The sequence below is a fragment of the Ostrinia nubilalis genome, chromosome 7 (genome assembly GCF_963855985.1).
Source record: "Ostrinia nubilalis chromosome 7, ilOstNubi1.1, whole genome shotgun sequence".
In the NCBI taxonomy this organism is placed as follows: Eukaryota; Metazoa; Arthropoda; class Insecta; order Lepidoptera; family Crambidae; genus Ostrinia; species Ostrinia nubilalis.
Genome location: NC_087094.1, coordinates 11,373,515 through 11,396,108, shown reverse-complemented (window position 1 = coordinate 11,396,108; position 22,594 = coordinate 11,373,515). Strand labels below are relative to the sequence as shown.

Below are 22,594 nucleotides of genomic sequence, written 5' to 3'. Positions count from 1 at the left end.
TGCAAATCGTAAGGTCACTACTACAATCAGTAAAATCGTAAATTAAATACTTCTTCAAACCAAGATAATGTATTGCGCAAAATGTATTCCTGAAACCTAAAACCTTTTTTAACTAGGTACTTAATATTTTTAAGGACCAATCTAAAGTATTATTGTATCATACAATAATTAATAACATTATCTTTGACCTAAATACAAAAGGACTTCTTGAAGTCGACAAGTTTCAATAATACTCACAGTAAATAAATAAGGTAAGTTTAAATCGATTAGCATTAAATAACTAGCTATTTTAAATTGTAAAGCTGTGTATACAAGTGTAGTGCATAGTGTTCTTTTATCACTTTGTAAAATGTTAAAAATGTCATGCTATTCCTGCCTTTTGAATTTAATTAAGTTATGTTTGGAAAATAAAGATTCAAGACAAAAACATTACGACTTTTTTGAATCGACAATCTCGACGATAAACGAAGGTGGTTTTACTTTCATTAACGTTGGTATCTATTATTAAAGTAAAGTAGAGTATTGTAGTTCTGCCTTAAAATACATATTACCTACTACAAATTACATAAATAAACAACTTTGTCACATTGACATTAGTATGGGTGTTAAACCATCGGTCGCGGTGCTCACCGTGGCGAATAGTGGAGGAATCCGCTTTGTTTCTCTCATTGACTCTGCGTCTTTTCGATTCATGCGAACAAACATTTCAATGGAAAATGTCACATCTGCTGGACTTTCCAGCTGAAAAAATAAAAGCACGCATAAAACTGATCCATCTATTTACAGTGTATAATAATAATATCTAGATCTACCTACCTACTTGTCAAATTCTCGTATGGCTCTACCTGACAGAAACCAAAGTTTGTTCATTTTGGAAAAGCCCATACAGTAGGTAGGTACATATTGAAAGTTTTGGTCGGGAGAACTTTAACTTTGACCAGATTAAAAAAGTGTTCAGATTTTAAATAGTTACGAGTATCTTCTCAAAAATATCTAACGCCGCTCGCCTCCGTATTCATCTGTGTTCAATGCATTTTTTATACTTTCTTTTCATTATGAAGCATTGTACTATGTTATAGCGTACCTTTTACATCCTTTTCAGGGCATCTAAATTCTCGCCCATACATTTTTAAAGGCGAAATACTCGCACCAAAATGTAACATGGTATTGGTCGTATATGTATACGATAGATAGATAACATAGGTATGTTTGAACGTACAACGCGAGATGCCAATGACCACGCGATCTCAATCTCTGTTTTTCAGCGTTGGTTTGAATCGTTAGGAGAAAGAGAGATATTTTGAGACGCGCTAGGCGCGGAAATACGCCGGCCGACCGTGACCTGTTACTCTAATATCGTCAACAAAAACGTGCGCCTCGCAAAATGCGTTCGGATATAGGGTAAACCGTATAGCTATTGCCCACTTAAAGATTTCAAACACATTGAGATGAAAAATTGAAGAAAGTATTTTAATTATCGACCATTTATGACTTTTTTCTTATACCTCAATAAACTGTTAAACAGAATATTAACAGTTTTTAGTTAAAACTTACGTAACTTACAAAATATTGAAATAAATTTAAAATCCTCCAAAAAGTACAGTCATTGCCCATTACTTACACTAATTGCCCACATCAAAGCACAGTAATTGCCCAGTATCTTAAAACAAAATAATCAATTTTAAAATGACAAAATAGACTTTAAATAAACAAAACAAAACATTAAACTTAAAATCTAGTAGTACAGTCTTCAAAATTTCAAAATAAATTGCGTTTGGCCTTATTAACTATATTATCAAATATTTCTTGAGCTGATGTTGATGAGTCAGAATCATAGCTGGGCATTAACTCGTTAATCCGTTAATCGTTAATTAACGAAGTTAACATTTCTATTAACGGATTAACTTTTAAGTTAACTTTAAAAAATATTAACGGACTCGTTAACTTCCGTTAAATTATACTAAGTCCGTTAATCGTTAATCCAGTACCTACTGTTTACCAAAAAGATACAACAGGCGCGCTGAAAAACGCATTCTGACAAGTACGTTCGGGCTTCCTGAACTTCTAGAACCCAAAACAATAGTTTTTGTAACCAAATCACTAACGCAACGGTTTAAAAAAAAATTTTTTTTTGGTTATTTACAACTGAATTTAAGACCAGTTCTCCTCAACCGATTGAGCTGAAGGATAGTGCCAGGGTCTGGACCAAGTGTTGCCCAGAATCAAGCCATAGTGCATTTTGTTCCTCAGGCCTATACTAATGTCTAAACCGAAGCGTACTGAAATCTATCCCTGGAGTTAAGAGAAAAAAAGAGTTTTGTTTTGAATTATTTACATACTAGCGGCCGCCCGCGACTTCGTACGCGTGGATCCCGTTTTACCCCCTTCATTTTCTTCATTTCGCGGTTTAGATCTTTTCATACAAATGTTTTTTCCCGCTAACTCCCGTTCCCGTGGGAATTTTGCAATATCCTGTTGTAACTAAGCTTTAAGTTTATTAAGATACCTGCATGCCAAATTTCAAGCGTCTAACTTAAGCGGTTCAGATTTTTTCATACAAATGTTTTTTCCTGCTAACTCCCGCTCCCGTGGGAATTTTGCAATATCCTGTTGTAACTAAGCTTTAAATTTACTAAGATACCGCATGCCAAATTTTGAGCGACCTACTTAAGCGGTTTTGATTTTTTCATACAAATGTTTTTTCCCACAACTCCCGTTCCCGTGGGAATTTATCCTGTTGCCAAAATACCTGCATGCCAAATTTCAAGCGTCTAACTTAAGCGGTTTAGATTTTTCATACAAAAGGATTTTCCCCCTAATTCCCGTTCCCGTGAGAATTTCGCAATATCCTGTTGTAACTAAGCTTTAAATCTACTAAGATACCTGCATGCCAAATTTCAAGCGTCTAACTTAAGCGGTTTAGATTTTTCATACAAAAGGATTTTCCCGCTAATTCCCGTTCCCGTTGGAATTCCTAAGTATCCTATAACCTGCCCAGGAGTACGAAGAATAATTGTGCCAAGTTTCGTTAAAATCCGTCGAGTAGTTTTTGTTTCTATAAGGAACATACAGACAGACAGACAGACAGACAGACAGACAGACAGACAGACAGACAGACAGACAAAAATTTTACTGATTGCATTTTTGGCATCAGTATCGATCACTAATCACCCTCTGATAGTTATTTTGAAAATATATTTCATGTACAGAATTGACCTCTCTACAGATTTATTATAAGTATAGAAGACAAAATATCATCGATGTATACGTACTATGCATAAGATTTCACGATTGTAGCATTAAATAACACTCGCTATGTTGAAGTTAACCATACTGCATTCGTACACGTTACTTTAATGCGATTTAGACACTCTTTATAAACGCTAGTCTAGCGCTGTTTTAATTGTTTGGTAAGTTGACAGAAATTCATTATTTCTAAAACGAAGCAAGAAGTTTTCAGTTCTTTATCCTTGCAAAAAAATCAATTTATTGGTGTATTACAATCGATTGTTGAAGTTATTGTAAGCTAAAACTTCTTGCTCCATTTTGGAAATAGTTAATTTCTGTCAACTAACCAAACTACTGCAACAGCGCTAATTTCAGTGCTGCAGTGCGCTCCAGTTTACAAATTAGTATTGGCCTGAGGAACAAAATGCACTACCTATGTTTGTTTTCATTCTGGGCAACACTTGGTCCAACTTCGATACATGGATTGGCACTGTCCTTTCGTATACTCATGTAAGTACGATGACAATGCAATGTTATGGTACCATTGAGCTGGTCTGATGATGGAGTCAAGAGGTGGCCATAGAAACTCCTAAATGAAACGGCGGAATCGCATCGAATTTGGGTTCGTTGGATTTGTCTTTTCGAGCAATTTGGTGCTAAATTGTATAGTAATAGTATTATTGTATAGTAAGGTAATTGTATAGTACTAGATGATGTCCAGGGTCGGGTTTGTTGGATTTGCCTTTTCGAGCACTTTGGTGCTAAATTGTATAGTAATTGTACCAAGGCTCTGAGATTGAGTTGAGATACAACTAAAAAGTGTATAATAAAATTATAATTTAAAAACTTTTTTTTTAAAACAAGTTTTTATTCAGAAAGGCAGTTGTACTAAAACGAAAAAATAATTGTACTTATGCAAGGTTCACATAATTTCGAAAGCTTGTAGCGCAAACATAAAAGAGGAATAAATTCCATGCGCGATACAAGCTTTCGAAATTATTTGAACCTTATTATTTATTTTTTTCGTTTTATTATCACGTGTTAACGGATTAACGATTAACGTTAACTTGCGTTAAATCTTCCGAAATGTAACGTTTTAACGTTTAACGAAGTTAATTTTTTTAGTAACGGTTTAACGATTAACGAAGTTAACTATTTGATTAACGGTGCCCAGCTATGGTCAGAATCGGTAGAGACAGAATCATCTACTTCAAAAATCAGGTGACGCAAAAATTTGAATTTTATATGTATTTATTTTTTTATCTTCTTTGATATCAGTTCAAATGATTGCTCAGAATGTTCAATTAGCTGTTGGTTATTCTTCCCTAAAGTTGTATCTATTTCCTTACAATTAACATTTTCACTAGTAGATTTAACGAAGGATTTTCATTTTTTGTATTTGCGTTTGAATTTTTATCATTTTTTTCAAGCCAGAGCATATTTTTCAGCAATTTATCTCGTAGATAAATTGTTGGATACATCTTGTACAGCTTCGATCGCTTTTTGCAAGTTTTCTATGTTATATTGAACTTTTGGAGTCTTTGGCATACTGAAAATGAAACATTAAAAGCCATTTTAATATTTATGCCTGTAAATTGCAAAACAAGTCTAGCAATGAGCAACTTAAACACTGCTACTGCATGGTGGCAACACTCTAATAATAATTTCCCTGGGCAATAACTATACATTAACATATGGCAATAACTGAAATGATGGTGGGCAATAACTAAAAATATACAGATTTACGTGTAGTGATTACCCACCGTTAAAATGACCGTTAGAAATCAAATTTTATCTATTATTTTCATTGATAATGGAGAAAACACTTATAATTTCATCATGACTATACACCATTAGTTGAAAATTAAATAACTTGAAAAAAAAAATTAACCTCTAAGCAAGTAATTCCTTAGTAAAATTGTTAAAGTCTTTACCTGTTTGAGTAACATTTTCACCCGTCTTGACAAAATCCGCCATGACTGTTTTTTTAGTGTTTCCTATTGTAAATTTTAAATCTACTGTAGGACATTGATCTCGGAGCCATCTACTAAGTAAATTCAAATCTAACTAGAGTGATTCAAAGTCAGCACCTGACAATATTATTCTTAAAGTGGGCAATCACTACCAGTGGGCAATCACTCTCTGGTTTACCCTAAATGTTTTATTAATTAGATAAATTATGACCTTATAGCACTGGAGTATACAGAATCTCTTTAATAATATTTATTTGTTTAAAAAAGCTGATACTCTAAGCGCAATCGCTAAGCACGAAATTAACTCTCCCAATAAAAAGTATGAGCCTTTAAAGCACCGTTTAACGAGGTGGCACGTCGTTGCCGGCAGACGCAGTTGGTCGCGCCCGGGGCTCGCGGCGGTCGCGGGTTCGCTTCGCGGTTCAGTTCGCGGCGGGTGCTTAACAGTTCGACAGCTCGCTTATCGGCGCAAGAGTCGCGATAAGACGCTCGCGCGCTCAGTGCCGCCGCCTCCGGCTCAGCCGACGCTCCCACCGCATAACAGTGGATGTAACCAAACTATAAACAATATTAAAAGTGCCTGAACTACTGCCGGCGATTGTTTAATAAACTAACGTGTTGTGACAAAGATTGCTTTACTTTTACTTTTGCGGACGAAAAGAACCAAATCATTCGTGTAAGTTATAAACTTTTATTAATGTTGTGAAAATATTTCGATTAGTGTGTTTACGAAATAGTGCGTTGGCTTGCCGAGTTTTTCCTAGTTTTACCGGACTTTTCGTGCCAATAAAACAATACAGAAATATCGCGGCAGCGCGGTGTGGTGAGTTCACGGTTGTTTGTTTGTTGACTGTCTATCAATGTCAATTGTAGGCGCGCGCCCAGCCGTGTAGACGACTCGTATTATTTTCTCTGACCTTTCTAATTTCACCCATCTCGCTTACAATAAATCGACTGCCATTGAATTTTTTTGCAATACCTAGTTCTTACAGGAACGACGCTCATTTCTTTGATTCATATGATACAAATTATAATAGAGAGGTTCATATGAGAGGTTTTTAGTTTACTTTCCAAAGTACATCTAGATATCTATTACTATTATTATCTACTACATCTAGGGTCTACTTTATGCTCCGATAAATACTATCTACGGCCACTTGACCTGTTGGATGACGTACCGGACTACAGCGCCGCTATCGGTTGCGGGTTCGAATCCCGCCTGGGCCAAATGTTAGCTCTATTTAAATATCGCTATGTTGTCTACTCATACAAACTCGGCTTATTTTGGAGTTATGGTCATTAATTATTGTGTTATTCTTCTTTCCATCTATAAGATTACTAATGATTTATTTTTCCTGCAAGTGAATGCTCTAACTGCATTAAATTCGCCACCAGATAATTAAATGGCAATTTAAACATTTTAAGACAGACTATTATTATTAGAGGTTATTATTATTATGCGTGATTAAAAATGTTAATTACGTTAAAATTAAAATTAATTAGTGTCAAACTAATTAACTTGTCGTTTAGCGAGACGACAATGCTTGAGAACATTTGTTTACACATTAAAATAATAATAAGATGGTGTGCCTAATTGTTTCACCTTGCTGCTGGGCTATGTGCAGCTGTTGCCACAATAAGTACATCACTCTTGGACATGTTGAATGACAAATCTCTTTACCTTTACAATAACTGCATTAAACAGCCATTATTTTTTTTAATGAAATACATATTGTCAAAACTATTAATTATTTCAAACGTATGATTCTTTATTATAAAGTTAGAGAGCCGTGTAGTTTCGGGGAGTAGACCAAAGGTGGAATTGTGTAAAGCAATCGTAATCATTTGACAGTTCATAACGTACGATAAAGTCAGTTAAACAAAGCGTTTGAAAGAATTATCGTATGTTATGAACTGTCAAATGATTACGATTGCTTTACACAATTCCACCTCAAATCCTTCCTCGTTTTGCCTGTGGTAAATATGCAAACGGTAAATTATAGAAGATCATGATGATGCAAGTTACAGATGAGTCCGGGAGTGAATGTGCGATTTGTACCTCTACCCTCAGAAATTGACCCGATGTATGCTAATGAGATCCTTACGATACGAAGGTAATGTATCTACGGTGAAGCAGACATAATCTAATCACGAATAATAGGCATTATATCGATCGATATCGTATAAAGAGTAGGTAGTTAAGCTGAAATATTTATCGCTTAATTGCTACTGTCTTAATTGCAATACTTACCCTAATCCAATAAATATCCATGGCAACTATTCAAGCCTTTGATATGAAATTAATAGCGCATTTCATTGTTCTTTATTCTCTGTGCTACTAATATTGCTGATAAGAAAGTAGAATTCAGTGAATGCAGAATTACTTTATCTCATAACAATCGATATAAGTAATTTTACATGCTAATATTATTTTTATTAGATAAATAAATAGCGACATTTTTAACTGGTGTAAAAAACGTCATTATCTCAGCTAACCAAATCATTTCATTAAATTAAATTAAATGAAATTATTATTACAGAATAAGTAGGTACTACGCATATAGCTAGCGATCTTGTCATTTCGTTGTCGTTGTATTAATCTTGTCGGTATTATCTTCATTCTATTTTTAACAATTCGTTAGTTAAGTAAATATTAGCAATTAGTATCCCACATTAAGTTTATTCATGCTTTGTTAACTGTTCATAATTAATGGTGTGATTGATAATAATAACTATTGAAGTGTTGGAAAACAATTGAGACCTTCATTCAACTCTGGGATAAAATTTATAAATAACAGACAACTGCAATTGAAAATAATAAAAATATCTAGTAGTCGACTCAGAAATTATAGAATACACGTGTTTTTTTATTGAAGTAAGCGACAAAAAAATAGGTTAAATGCGTAGGTGTTGTTTTGTACGACTAACGCTCAAGCAGCAGGCATTTGCTCTACATAACGGCCGTTAATATCCAATTTTAAACAAACATTTCAAAGACATCTCTCTTTTTTATTTCTTAGCAGTAAATCACATCACATAATGTTAGCTTCGTGCCTCAGAATATAGAAGCTTCGTGCGTAGTTTTGAAGAGCACTTCATGCTTCAGTGCATTAACACTAAATTACTGAAAAGCAAGACAAACAACTTGCAGAAGTAAATAAATAAAAAAGTAAAACAAATTAATAACAATCAACATCCAGGTAGATAAAAAGGCAACCCAAATTAAGGAATTTAACAATATATCATACGAGTATATTCATCAAACCTCCCTACTAACTTAATATGAAGCAATGTCATCTCTGAATTCCGCAAACTTGGTTGCCGGCTGTGCAACAAAAAAGGTAGCCGATTGTTGATCTCAAATAAAGTTAATAGAGCGCGACGTTTAACGCACAAAAGAAAACAGACCTTAAAGGTATTTGTTGTACCGTTACATTGAGAGACAAACTGTATCAGAAGAGCCCGTGGATTAGTGTGAAAATGATATTGCAAATAATTGCAATCTTTTTGAAGAGTTGCAATATTGTTTCAAGATAGATTAAAGGAGTTCAAACCAAGATCGGTTCCCAGTAAAGTAATCGGTAGTCAAGTTATAAGTGGTGTGATAAAACACACATGTTGCAGGTAACTTATGAAATAAATAACCCAACATCTTTTTTTAAATGGCTACGACGGCACATATATGATGTATGTACTCTGAGATACATCGGCATTCGGCATGAGGCTCCCGCTAGCCTAATAGCCGGAGATCGCCCATTACTCACTGCACTGTGCCGACGTGAGTGTCATCATCCGCTGGCCGCTCCAAGTGGACGCTACATCCCGATAGGATTAAGAAATGACCACTACCTCCAGGTTAATATGAAAGAGTTTGTGACCTATTAGCATGAAATGCTGTATCGCAGTAGAGGGTCTTTTCAAACTCACTCGACAGACCGTAGTTCTGGAGTGAACAGTAAAATGTTAAATATTCTAGATGATCCATGAATAAACTGATAAAATAATGGTCTGTAAATAACTTATAAGCTTATGACTTTTATGAGGGCAGGGCACTTTATGCTCTAGATTATCGTTCGTCCGACTTAATATTGGACCTCTGACCATACTTAGTCAACAATCAACATAAAAAGTGTTGTCCAAACAAACTTGAGTATCGACCCAGTCAACACGCCACTCCTCCACCGTTTATGGGTACGACCGTTAGATGATACTTACTGCACCATAACAACTTTCATTAAGCTCTACACTAGAATCGCTTAGCGACGAATTTAAGAATCGGACCTAACTGGTTTTATGGCAAAAACTAACGCGGCTTAATTGGGTCAGGCTCATTAAAGCCGCTTCTTCACCGCAGATGATCGGTAATACATAATCGAATGTTGACAAGTTAAAAGCTATAAATTTTTGTAGGGTTTTTAGTACAGCAACTATTTATAGTCAAAATTAAGTAGGAAAGCTAAAATTATAAAAAATATTTTATTTAAAAGCAGGGTTATGTTTTTATGAAGCACGTTCTGTCTGTTGATCTTGTTAAGATTACGAGGATATAGGTCTCTCTGCCCATATTTGACGACATCAACATCTAGCAACTTAGTAGAACGATTGGAAATTGGAAATGACCCACATCTTGAGTGACATTCACTAAGCAGATTACTGGAAGAAATAGATTCGATTTATGACGATATTGTTATAGAACAATTACATAGCCTGCAAAAATAATTCTTTCATCCATCAAGGCCATGCCAGATGCTAAAATGTTGCCAGTTCACATTTACAATAGGTCCTAAATAGTTACCTGATAAGCTTGACAGTTCTGCCGGGACTGCAATTCATACCGTATAAATCTTTAACACTTTATCTTCCTCCCCAGAACAAGCAGTTGAAGAATGGCAATGAAGGAGTGGCTGCAATGGCTGCCGCCGCCGCGGTCGGTGCTAGCTCTGCTGCTGGCAGCTGCCGGCTTCAGCGGGCGCCTGTTCGCGTCTCACTTCACCCACTCTCCCACGCTGCTCGTCGACACCTGCCATTCGCTCTGCCGCCTCGTCGGGCTTATCACCACTGTTTTAGCTTATAAGGTACTTCTAAGCAATCTTCAGTAGGCTGTAGGTCTTCATGAGTTTCAGGTACGGAATAGTGAAATAAACCTTACTTGGTTCGAGCATCATGAGCATCGAGAACTGAAAACCGATTCTGGTTGGGATTCGTTGCCTGAAAACATATTTTAGTGTTTTCAGTCACTAAATGAAAAATCTAGTGTGTTAATACAGAACCCTTGCAAATATTGTTAGACAGCATTATAATGTCTTAAGAAAAAAAATTACAATCTAGTCTTAAGAGAACAAGTCTCAAGAAGACTTACCTATCAAAACTTTGGGGTTGAGCTTGCTCTATGAAACTAGGCTAGCATTAACTTAATTCACCATTTGAAAAATGAAAGAAGTCGCTGATAATAATCGTTTTTGTTACGACAGTACGAAAGGGCCGACGAAAGCACAGGCAGGGAAGGCCGTCTACGCAACACCTTCGGGTGGGCGCGGATAGAGGTGGTCGGAAGACTGTCAGTGCACGTGCTGTTCGCATCCTTTGCTCTTGCTCTGGTGGTTAATGCACTACAGCTGGGAGTACACTCCTCGCATGGACAACCGCCGCGGTATCCCAAGGTCATCGTCGGATGCGCCGTCATAGGACTGCTACTACACGCCATCAACTACATGCTATTGGCTGGTAAGTTTCAAAGTCGAGCAAACTCTTCCCATTTCGCACCTCTTATTGCCATCTACTATATACGAATTTTACAATAAGTGTATTTTATATGCGATTCTTTAGCCCAAAATTCATAGCAAACATATCTACCTACCTAAAAAGGCTGTTGGCCACCTCTATGAAGGTTTTTTGCTATACATAAGTAGATAACGAGTCCACGAGCGCTTGTGCTGATGATAACAACCCGATATAGGCCTTTCTGAATCGTAAACTCTAATTTTATTGTAAGCAAAACGTATTATGACGTTATCTACTTGATCTTAAAAAGAGGCGAAATTTATGCAATCAGTTTCATGCTTTTGAACAAAAATTATGAAATTAAAAGCCATCGATCTCGCCTATTACAAATCAGTTAATGCGTTAAATCTTAACACAGTGCACAGTAGTGAGTTAGCTCACTGAAATAAGAAATTATAATTAGCTGTAGTTAGCTGCAGTAAATTGTGCATGGCAACTGATGACCGGAGATCAAACGCTTCACTAAAAACTTATACCTACACTGACATTAACAGGTTGTTTGATTGTAACCAGCAAAACCTTACTTTCGAACGGCGAAGAAAATTCTAGATCGTGTGTGTTGTCGGTGCAAACCAGACGAATAGGTTAGCGATTCCATCTAGCTAGTTCCTTTCGCGGAGTTGCATTAAACTCGTCCCTAGAAGGCAACTTTCAGTTTTATTTAAAGGAAGGTTCTCGTCGGAAACTGTACCTACTTACAAGGAGTAATTGAATCGTGTTAGATATCGGTTTAGCCTGTATTAGGTAAGATTGAGGTTTGTTTTCAAACACCACAGCCCAACCGGTACGTTTATGAATGTAACGTATAGTAACCAAACCAAAGCATTCCATTGTGTTAATTGAATAATTTTCTTGTAAATAGTTCTCGAACAACCGTGAAGCCAAAACATAGGTTCGTAAAGTTACGATCTGAAACGAAATAAAACGCTTGAAATTTACAAAATGCATTGCATGAATGCATTTTCATATAATTTATGTTATACGCATATAAACATTTTATTATAAACACCTGATTACGAGTAAAACATAAGTCCATACAGGCATAATAGGTATTTACTGAATCATTTCTGTATCACAAAATCAATATTTAAGTGTAAACTTACAGACCATTATTGTATTAAAAATAAAGTTACAATTTATGAGCGTCACTACTTTTCTGAATAAAAACGTTTATTGTGTGAAATAAATTAAAATGAGATAAGATAATTATTTATCTCAGTTGATTGATATTAATGTATTTTCCCTAAAATTAAAACTTTTTTGTGCATTTCACGCTCGTCCCTGTAACATCTACTGACGTCTTGCAAATCATGTATTATGGGTTGTTCAACAACCCATAATACATACCTATAGGTATGTGCGTTTCACAGCGTTTCCAAAATGAATTGATTTTTATTAATTTGTTTTTAAATATTCAATAACCAGGTCGAGAGCTAAGCTACAGCCGCCGGCTGAGCATGACTGAGGGCGGCGAGGTGGTGCTGAAGACCGGAGCTGGAGAACCCGTGTTAGCGCACGCTCCCACCGACATCGCCAGTGAGTAAACATCCTACTGCCTAGATTAGTTCCATGAAAATACCAAAATATCGTGTACCTACTACTTCCTTAAGTACGTTTGTGAAGTCGATCTTAAATTATTCCAAAGTAACATTCCAAGTAAACACATAGGTATATCAGCAGTTTTTTTTCTCGCTGTTCATAATAATTATGACTAGAACGCACCTGAAATCCTGAAAAATGAAAATTAAGAAACTTAAGAAAGTTAATAAAAAACACTTTACTGTATAAATACTCTTTGCCTTCGAATAACAAATAAATATAATCTTATTAGTTACAGCACAGAATAATAATAAGTACTACCAGTTACAGGCGCGATGAAACTTCTATCTATTTAATTTTGTTGATGTTTGCTTGACTCTACATAAGCTAATATTTCCCAATAAGCTACAATTATGTGTCCAAATGCGTCGGCTAGTGACAAGTCCTATCCTAATGTTGATAAGTTGAGCCAAAGTCACATCTTGATATTTGAACGATGATACGATACAAACAACAAACGTACGATAACGTCCCTCGACTACTTATAGCTTATAGGTCTTATTGATCTTGTTCATATTTCGGTTTCCAATGATGCCGACACTCGACAGACATCCGGCCTTTCATAAAAAAATGCTATAAATGTACCTACAGTTACATACAAATTCTAAAATGTTAATCTCTATTCTTCTACTTACCTAATTAATGGATTAACTGCAAAAATTATACCCAGCAAAAAACTTTCTAGTGAGCTTACCCTAAACTAACAATTGCTTGTAACTATAGAATCAGATAACTCTATGGGCGAATTAACAGGATTACCTATTCGTTTTATAGAAACGGCTTCTCTATAGAACTAAATAATCGTCAAAGGCTTTCAAATATACTTACTCGTAATATTGCTTGTATTCAGGCAGCCTCTTCGTGATGAGTGCTGGTCTGACGCTGGAGTGGGCGCCGGAGGCAGCGCGCATCGCCGACCCGGGTCTGTCTGCCTGCGCCGCCGTCATCCTCGTCATATTCAACTATCCCTTTAGTAAGTACACGTAACAGTGTCAGCATATGGCAATCCACTGCTGGACACAGACAAAGAGCCTGATCTACTGCTACTTTCGTCGATCCATTGCCTTCCTAACTTCTTTGGGGATCTCGGAAAATTTACTGAAAAATCTAGAATTCTACAAGATAAACATAATACTAAGTAATTTTGATTTGTTGTTTGTGTAGATTTTTCACTCCCTGAAGAAAACTTGTTTTTTTTTTGGAGATGTATCACGAGTCCTACGCCCTACTTCAAGTTCAAGTATCTATTGTGTTTTACTCCTTCAATTAGCTAATTACTTATCAGTCAATAAGACTCGAAGATTACAGAGCATAATGACTATGAAGTAAGTAGTTGTCACATTATCCAACTTATCTACGATACTTTGTATCTACAAATTATGATGCATCGTTATAATGTGTAGCACACTGTTCTTATTGAAATGCAAGTGATAAGCAATGAACCAACAATTTGTTGCGTAAATGAAGATTCGCAAGGGGAATGCTGGCCGACAAACATATTTCATTATGGTTGTGACATATTATGTCTATGACCGCACTTTAATGTACGGGTACAGACTTTATAATTATGGCGGTACTAAATGCGGATACGCGATCAATTAATCGCAGCGCCGTGGCAGCGCAGGACCGTGCATTGTGGAAAACCTTGGAGGAGGCCTTTGTCCAGCAGTGGACGTCATTTGGCTGAAACGACGAACGACGACGACGATCAATTAATTATAGAAACCAACGCCTCCGTGAGGTTTAATTCCCAATACTTATATTTAATCATTCATTCTGTGCTAGGACTTAAATTGTTCGAGAAGAAAATTAAATACTTCGGACACTTCAGGTCATCAGTCTGCATGGTAGTTGCAACCAGAGTCATAAAGCGTCATGAAGTATAGTACAAAATGTATAGTTCCAAATGTAATCATCACGTTTTACTTTCTTTCAACAGTGAGGTCAGCGGGTTTGGTGCTCCTGCAAACAGTTCCCGAAGGACTCGGCGCGTGCGAGCTACGCGCGGCGGCTCTACGCCTCCCGGGCGTGCTGGCGATACACGAGTTGCACGTCTGGCAGCTACATAGAGACCGTCTTGTGGCTACAGCACATGTGGCTTATGGCTCGCATGAGGTAGGAAAAACCAAGTTTTAAGAATTTAGTAGCGTTTAGCGCTTTATTTTTGGTATTGAAAAAAGACTTTTTGCCAGTTCAGTGGTAGTAAAATACCGCTTTTTCGAATTATGTAGAGACAGTACCTTAGAAAAAAGATATAGGATAGGCTATCTTAGAAGACTGCTTATTACAAAACCTCGAATACTGAACTACTAAAGTATTAATAAGTAAAGCGTTTGTTAACTTCCTAACATACCGAAATAACTGTAGTTCTATGTTCCTAACTTCCTATTCAATTTTCTGGGAAACTTTAGCTCTATTAGTTTTTTTACTGAATTAATGTACCTATCGAGAAAACTGCATGTCTCCGACAGCGGATCTACCATGTACGGAACTTTTATACAACCGCGAGGGAAAATAAATTGGAGCTGCATTACTGTAGTCTGGATTGCTTCCTTGTTATTCAATTAGCAAGCAAACACCATGCACTCGGGTTATTCGATGCGGCATCATTACCACACATAACTTACATAATTAGTTCGCTGACTGACTTGTGTGCATATTACACCAAGACGTTAAGTATAGGTACAATCAAAACCTGTCTTTCATTTCATTTAGTTTATTCAATAGGGGGTGGGAATTTCCAGGTTTATATTAAGTTTTCAGAACTCATATCGAACGGTATAACGATATGATAGATAAGCGAATCTACTGATAGTGATTAAAATGCCTCTACGAAGTCGTTGGTTGCAGGTTCGAAGCCTGCCACGGCTTTGGGTAAAAGTTTTTGGGCATAATACAAGTCTTCCCATACAAGCGAATAATCTGACGGTGTTTGAATCTTAATTATCCGTTTATCCATAATCTGATCGTCATATAGGCTAGGCTTCGTGATTACGTAATTAGTTCATTATTGTTAATTGCGGTTTCTGGTTTGAACACCACAAGGGGGAAATGTTTGTGTAACGAGCATGACCGTTATTGTATACTCCGGTCCGAGTAATAAATGTTTACATATTTGTGCAAATAATACCTAAGTACTTATGTGTATATGTCATGATATGCCTTAGTTAGTACAACAACTATCATCAATTGGCCAACTAATGACCAATTCAAAGATACACCGATCATTGTCTGTCCGAGTGATGAGATAATTTGGTGAACAATTCGTTGATAATGAAAACATTTTTATTTAATGTTGTGTTTATTTCCAATTTCAGGACTACTTACAGAGTTCAGCACTTGTTTGCGACTTGTTCAAACGCCACGGGATTGGTTTAGTCACATTGCAGCCAGAATTTGATTTGGCTGGTTTTATAGGTGAGGAATTGTTAGACTACCTAAGCCTAAGAAAATATTTTTTACGAATACTTACAATAACTTATGGGATATGGATGGATAACATCTCAATAATCATTTCTAGGTACGGACGACGAAAAGAAGGCTAGCATAGACCTGGCAAACTTGGCGTGTACGACTCCATGCGCTAAAGAATGCATCGCGCCTCGGTGTTGCCAGCCTGCGAGGAAGGCCTCCGTCACCCGCATATAACTACCCGCACAACGCAGTGCCCTCACAACATGTGTTCAAAAAGTACAGACTGTGTGTGAATTAGTAATATTTAATGTCTGGGAGTAAGTCAGCCATGAGATAAGAACACAACAGTGGCAATTGTGCCGAGATACCACTGTTCAGAAAAAAGTTTGAGCGTGGTATATCTTGCCGTAGGCTATGACAATGTAGCTATGTGAATTTGCATAGGCACACGCAGTATTGTTAAAAACAAATTCACCAAAGAAAACTTATCCAATGCGGTGAACAGTGAAATTTCTAATCGAGGTAATCACAGCCTCTAACAAGAAGAGTGAAAGTACGAGGTTAGAGCTGCCACGTCGCATTATGTCACTCCTGCGCACCTCGATACACGATGAGTGACAGCCAAATGAGCATATAATATACGTTACACGCGTAATGATTCTACCATTGTTAAAAAACTTCTTTGTGTTTTTACGACTATATTCTTGCAAGAGAAATTGAAGTTTTCTCTTTGCAATTAATATTTTGTGCCATGTTGGCCGTATAAAATGTTTCGACATGATTAATAGTCTCGTGATATTTAAGCATTTTAAATAAGTTGATTTTACTTTATTTAATTATGAATTAGATTTTTCATTAGTTTGTCACAATAATCGAAATTACCAGCCTGAACTATGGCGCATTATAGTAAAAAGTTGTTATTTATTACCTTGATGATATTTTCAGTTTGATACAATTTAATGCCCCAGCTCAAATTTTAGAAACAATAATAATACTGTAATAATATTAGTGCTTTGCTCAACCTACTGCGACTTAGATAAGCTGATAGATTTAAAGTTTTGTTAACTTCGTTAAGTTGCTACTAGTTAATATAGTGTTACATAGTCCTGCCATTGTAAAATCAAATACAGGTTGTTCATTAAAACAAAATACTGTTTAGTGGATTAAAATATTTATTAATAGCTCAAATTAAATTATACATTTATATTATGAACAGTTTGAAGGTGGCGTACAAAGCGACTGTGATGTTCCTAGACAGTATTATAAGGAGCTAGGTAGAAACTTAGTGTAAGAAAATTTGTAATGATGAAAGTAAAGGTGTTTTCTGTACAAATAATAATGCTTAGTTAAAATAATAAAATGGAAAATCTAACTTTTTATTTCCTTTGTTTTTCTGCTCATTTACTTAAGAGTTATTTATTATTATACGCTACATGACGTTAAAATCTTTCGAAACTATTTAATAAATGCATCGGGACATTACGGAAAATCTTTAACTTTGAGTGTTCTGTGAAGTCCTCTTTTACTTATTTTTCTTAAGAAGGTAACTATACAGGGTGTTAGGTAAATGGGTATATGAGCCGACACTAGCCCATGTTAACATGGGCATATAAATGGTATGGTGAAGTCAGAAATTTGATATCGTATTTTTTTTATTTTTTATTTTCATACAAAATAAATTTTATAAAATCCGATTTATATGAAAATTAAAATAATTAAAATGAAGATGTCAATTTTCTGACTTCACCATACCATTTATATGCCCATGTTAACATGGGCTAGTGTCGGCTCATATACCCATTTACCTAACACCCTGTATTTTTCTAAAAGTATTATATTTATAGACTTATTTAATAGTATTAAATTATTATTTAAAACTACTTTCTCCGTATTCTTCTTCTCCGCATAGAATCGATGGCGCAGGCATTAGCCAACAGCAAATTGAGTCTCAAATCACCACATATGTTGTTGGATTGTTTGCTGCATATATCCAGATCCAGACTCACTTATGTAGATTTTAGATCCCTTACAGACAGACAAAAACTACTTCTTATTTGTATTATTAATTCAACATGTAAATCTCTATTTCTATAACATTCAATAGTTTCAAAAATCCTTGTCTATGACATTCAATAATGTAGTACTTCAAAAATCCTTTAATCCACCGACTGCTTGGCTTAATTTCGCCAACTCTTCTTTGAAACGAACCATCTCAATGACTCCACGCGTGTAACGCAAAAGCGCGTAAATATTTGCGTTTCTGTCCGACTTCAAAAAAGAAGGTCAATTCGTATCGTATGTTTTAGTTAGAGGGTATCTACTATCTATTTAGCTTAGTATCTCATACGTGAGCTCTTCGACGATGTCTTGCCCCGGAGCGATAGGCGCTGGCGTGGCCACCAGCTTGCGGCAGTGGCCCGGCTTGCACACGCGACTCTTCATCAACTTCTTGCACTGCTTTCCCGTTTTTGGAGCGCCGAACTGAAATTAAATTAAATTATAAGCATCTAGGAATGTGAGGGTCTTCTTTTTCTAAGCAAAAGTCCCCATATCTAAACCTATGCATATTGTTACCACAGAGTACCTACCTAAAACCCTTTAAACAGTATGATTAATGTGTACCTAGAGTCATGGTCACGATCACTCACGACGCGGCGTTATAGCAGTAAGCATGCAGCGTTCGTGGTGTAGATCACACACTCTATGAAAAAATAGCGTGCAGTAGAATAGTTTTAAAAAGTTAAATGATCACCTTAATCAATCGATAGTTGAGTTTAACACCGTAGCCGCACTCCCCAAAGCAGTGACTCCAACCCAACCACGGGCCTATTCTGCACTTCACATCAAAGTCATCTGAAAGAAACAGAAAGAAATTATTATCAAATAACATCCATATTTTTATTGTATCTATACCTAAACTGCATATTCTATTTTTTTATTACTTACCGTAATAATATGGGCCATCATTTTGCAAAACTTCGTTATCTTCAGATGACGCTGATGTAGTCGGTTTCAACTTCTTTATGATCACGTCAGACGTCGTAGACGATACTAAAAGCACAAAAAATGACATCATTAAAGTACACAATTAACTTGGTAAAGTTTTCCTGTTGAGCTTGTACACCGTTCATCAAATAATCATCAAACCTTTACAAGTTTTGTTATGTGGTAGGTAAAACATAATTTTACCTGTAGTCAGAGGAGCAGTCGTAGTTGTAGTGGAAGTCGTGGTCGTAGTGGTTTGGTTATCGCGCACACAAGTGCTGAGACAGACTTTCCTGGAGCGGAAGTTGTTGGCGTTCCCTCCACAACCCGTGTACCCAAAAGGCTCGCAAACGCCGGTTGATGAATCATAAAACCAGCGTTCTTCGTAGCTCCGGCAGTGACCCACAAGTAATGGTAGCTTACAGATTTCTGTAAAATAAGATGTACCTGAAAAACCACGAGGCCATATAGAAGAGACATGGAAGAGACCCTAGACAGAAGACAAAGATATTTCTGGGTGGCTGGAGAAAATAACAATGAAATTAAGTAAGTATCTACCTAGTTGACACTAATAATAACCAATAACTAATTTTGGGACAAAAGCAAGCTCTTCATTTTAGGCCTGAAACCGGATTTCAAAACATATTCAGTTAGGTTTACGGCTTGATGACGTCAAAGTACAATACATCCCATCAAAAACAATACTTGTCAAAAAAACCAAGTCTCGCAACTCAGTTGTTCTACGGTAAAAAGTTGTGAGATCCATGTAATACCAAGTCCAGGCCAGGAAATCTTTAACGTTTTACATGGTTTTACATAAATATATTGACTTGGCCATCGCATGAAAACACGTGTAAATTAAATTATTTAGTGCGATGGCCAAGTCAATATATTTATGTAAAACGTTAAAGATTTCCTGGCCTGGACTTGGTATTACATGGATCTCACAACTTTTTACCGTAGAACAACTGAGTTGCGAGACTTGGTTTTTTTGACAAGTATTGTTTTTGATGGGATCTCATTTCTTTTTGTATTTTGTAGACAGCAGTTATGTATCTAGAAAACTGGACCGAAATTGAAAAATTTTACTCGACTTGGCGGTTGCACTACCGTGCCCCCAAATATTTAAGTTTTTCCTTGATTCATACACCAAACACTACTTATATTCCAAATTTGAAGCTTCTAGGTCTGCTAGAAGTGCCTTAGAGTTTTGATGATCGGTGAGTCAGTGAGTGACAAAATTAAGTAACTTTGACCCGTTATAATTCTTAAACTACTGGTTCAAATTGAATGAAATTTTAAATATACCGTGTCTTTACAATGCCTGCATAGCTAATGAAAATTCAGCCTTCTAGTTTTATCCACAACGAAGTTACAGGCGGTCGAAAATGGCCTGAATTGCTTCGAGAAAAGGATGGTACGGCCGTGCCGCTTTTTTGCTCGACTTGGTGGGGGCACTGCCGTGCCCCCAGATACAGGACTGGCATGTTTTGACAGCTCGTTCAAAATAATGCAATTAACGTGTAGAGTTCACTATCACTATCCTATTAAATATTAGTTCGCTTATACTTATGCTGTAGACCAGACTTGCCTTCTGTGGCGTTGGCAAAACAACTGGTATCTTCTCCGTCGCACAGCGCCTCCTGCTGGGACAGCGTGAACTGGCATTTCTCCATCTGATCCTGAACCTGCCGCTCTACTTCTGGGTCCACACCTGTGTTGTTCTCTGGCGGTATTTGCTGTGTAAATATGAGTAAGTTCAAGTAATCTTAACTTTGTTATGAATTCATATGCCCTAAATTGAGGAGGAGCTATTTTGGAAAGATTTCTCGGTACGCCGAGAAGAGAAATTCGGCCAACCGTTAAGTATTCGAGCGTCGTATTTTCAGGCAAAAATTAATCGGGATAAAATTATTTCGGTCAATCGTAATTCGATCATTCATGATTCGGGCCTAAGTTGTACAATCAACTCTACCTAAGTACAATGGTATCACTTAGTTCTGCGTCAAGTCTAGGTTGTTGTTCAGTTATTATTAAATGTCCATTATGGGTAATGCAGCGCACCGACTACGGCGACCACTCGCCCCTCCGTGCTTTACTAACCTCCTTTTTAGAATGACTAGACTACGTCCAATGACAATAACATTGAACAATTACGACTATGTGCATCGTGCGTTAGCTTAATGCCTAAGGCCCCCATCACTCACGATCTGCTGCAGCTCAGCGAACCGTCGGTTCCAGCTGTTGAGCAGGCGGCGCGTGAGCTCTCCCTGCACGTTGGTGTCCGGGTTGAGGTAGAAGTGCGTGCGCTATCCTACGAAATTACGACTATGTGCATCGTGCGTTAGTTTAATTCTTGAAGCCCCATCACTCACGATCTGCTGCAGCTCAGCGAACCGGCGGTTCCAGCTGTTGAGCAGGCGGCGCGTGAGCTCTCCCTGCACGTTATTGTCTGGGTTGAGGTAGAAGCGCGTACGCAGCCGCCGCCCGCGACCGCAGCGCTTTGATTACGGCGACCACTAGCCCCACAGTGCTTCTAACCCCCTTTTAGCATGATTACGTCCAAAGACAACAACATTGAAAAATTACGACTATGTGCATCGTGCGTTAGTTTAATGCTTAAGGCCCCCATCACTCACGATCTGCTGCAGCTCAGCGAACCGGCGGTTCCAGCTGTTGAGCAGGCGGCGCGTGAGCTCTCCCTGCACGTTAGTGTCCGGGTTGAGGTAGAAGCGCGTGCGCTATCCTAAGAAATTACGACTATGTGCATCGTGCGCTAGTTTAATACTTGAAGCCCCATCACTCACGATCTGCTGCAGCTCAGCGAACCGGCGGTTCCAGCTGTTGAGCAGGCGGCGCGTGAGCTCTCCCTGCACGTTAGTGTCCGGGTTGAGGTAGAAGCGCGTGCGCTATTCTACGAAATTACGCCTATGTGCATCGTGCGTTAGTTTTATACTTGAAGCCCCATCACTCACGATCTGCTGCAGCTCAGCGAACCGGCGGTTCCAGCTGTTGAGCAGGCGGCGCGTGAGCTCTCCCTGCACTTTAGTGTCCGGGTTGAGGTAGAAGCGCGTACGCACCGCACCCGCAGCGCGCTGATTACGGCGACCACTAGCCCCACAGTGCTTCTAACCCCCCTTTAGCATGATTACGTCCAAGGACAATAACGTTGTAAAATTACGACTATGTGCATCGTGCGTTAGTTTAATACTTAAAGCCCCATTACTCACGATCTGCTGCAGCTCAGCGAACCGGCGATTCCAGCTATTTAGCAGGCAGCGCGTGAGCTCGGCCTGCACGTTAGTGTCCGGGTTGAGGTAGAAGTGCGTGCGCTATCCTACGAAATTACGACTATGTGCATCGTGCATTAGTTTAATACTTGAAGCCCCATCACTCACGATCTGCTGTAGCTCAGCGAACCGGCGGTTCCAGCTGTTGAGCAGGCGGCGCGTGAGCTCTCCCTGCACGTTAGTGTCCGGGTTGAGGTAGAAGCGCGTGCGCAGCCGCCGCCCACGCCCGCAGTGCATTGATTACGGCGACCACTAGCCCCACAGTGCTTCTAACCCCCTTTTAGCATGATTACGTCCAAAGACAACAACATTGAAAAATTACGA

At 37.7% G+C, this 22,594-nt stretch overlaps 2 protein-coding genes across 3 annotated transcripts; one reads left to right on the top strand and one right to left on the bottom strand.

The window, feature by feature from the left end:
• Positions 1 to 5,595: 5,595 nt before the first annotated feature.
• LOC135073321 (proton-coupled zinc antiporter SLC30A1) lies at positions 5,596 to 17,374 on the top strand. 2 transcript variants are annotated; one of them, XM_063967454.1, is made up of 8 exons: positions 5,596 to 5,877; positions 10,072 to 10,276; positions 10,673 to 10,925; positions 12,408 to 12,518; positions 13,432 to 13,554; positions 14,521 to 14,696; positions 15,899 to 15,998; positions 16,102 to 17,374. In XM_063967454.1, the coding sequence occupies exons 2-8, from the start codon at positions 10,088 to 10,090 to the stop codon at positions 16,227 to 16,229; spliced, it is 1,080 nt and encodes a 359-aa protein (XP_063823524.1). In that variant the 5' UTR covers positions 5,596 to 5,877; positions 10,072 to 10,087; the 3' UTR covers positions 16,230 to 17,374. The 2 variants fall into 2 exon arrangements, with proteins under 2 accessions (XP_063823524.1, XP_063823525.1); XM_063967455.1 differs by having other exon boundaries at positions 5,596 to 6,024.
• A 503-nt stretch (positions 17,375 to 17,877) lies between these two features.
• LOC135073498 (amyloid-beta precursor protein-like) lies at positions 17,878 to 22,507 on the bottom strand. The gene is made up of 6 exons (XM_063967682.1): positions 22,379 to 22,507; positions 20,572 to 20,719; positions 19,185 to 19,409; positions 18,942 to 19,046; positions 18,748 to 18,848; positions 17,878 to 18,476 (listed from the first exon to the last, which is right to left on the bottom strand). The coding sequence occupies exons 1-6, from the start codon at positions 22,505 to 22,507 to the stop codon at positions 18,324 to 18,326; spliced, it is 861 nt and encodes a 286-aa protein (XP_063823752.1). The 3' UTR covers positions 17,878 to 18,323.
• Positions 22,508 to 22,594: the final 87 nt, after the last annotated feature.

Bases quoted from the DNA above. Each gene is read 5' to 3' on its own strand.
- LOC135073321 (XM_063967454.1), top strand. From the start codon at position 10,088: ATGGCAATGAAGGAGTGGCTGCAATGGCTGCCGCCGCCGCGGTCGGTG. The intron at 10,277-10,672 runs GTACTTCTAAGC...TTGTTACGACAG, and splicing joins CCACTGTTTTAGCTTATAAG to TACGAAAGGGCCGACGAAAG. The intron at 10,926-12,407 runs GTAAGTTTCAAA...TTCAATAACCAG, and splicing joins CAACTACATGCTATTGGCTG to GTCGAGAGCTAAGCTACAGC.
- LOC135073498 (XM_063967682.1), bottom strand. From the start codon at position 22,507: ATGCACTGCGGGCGTGGGCGGCGGCTGCGCACGCGCTTCTACCTCAAC. The intron at 20,720-22,378 runs GTGAGTGATGGG...ATATTTACACAG, and splicing joins TCGCTGAGCTACAGCAGATC to CAAATACCGCCAGAGAACAA. The intron at 18,477-18,747 runs GTGATCATTTAA...ATTTAATTTCAG, and splicing joins TCAACTATCGATTGATTAAG to TTCGGCGCTCCAAAAACGGG.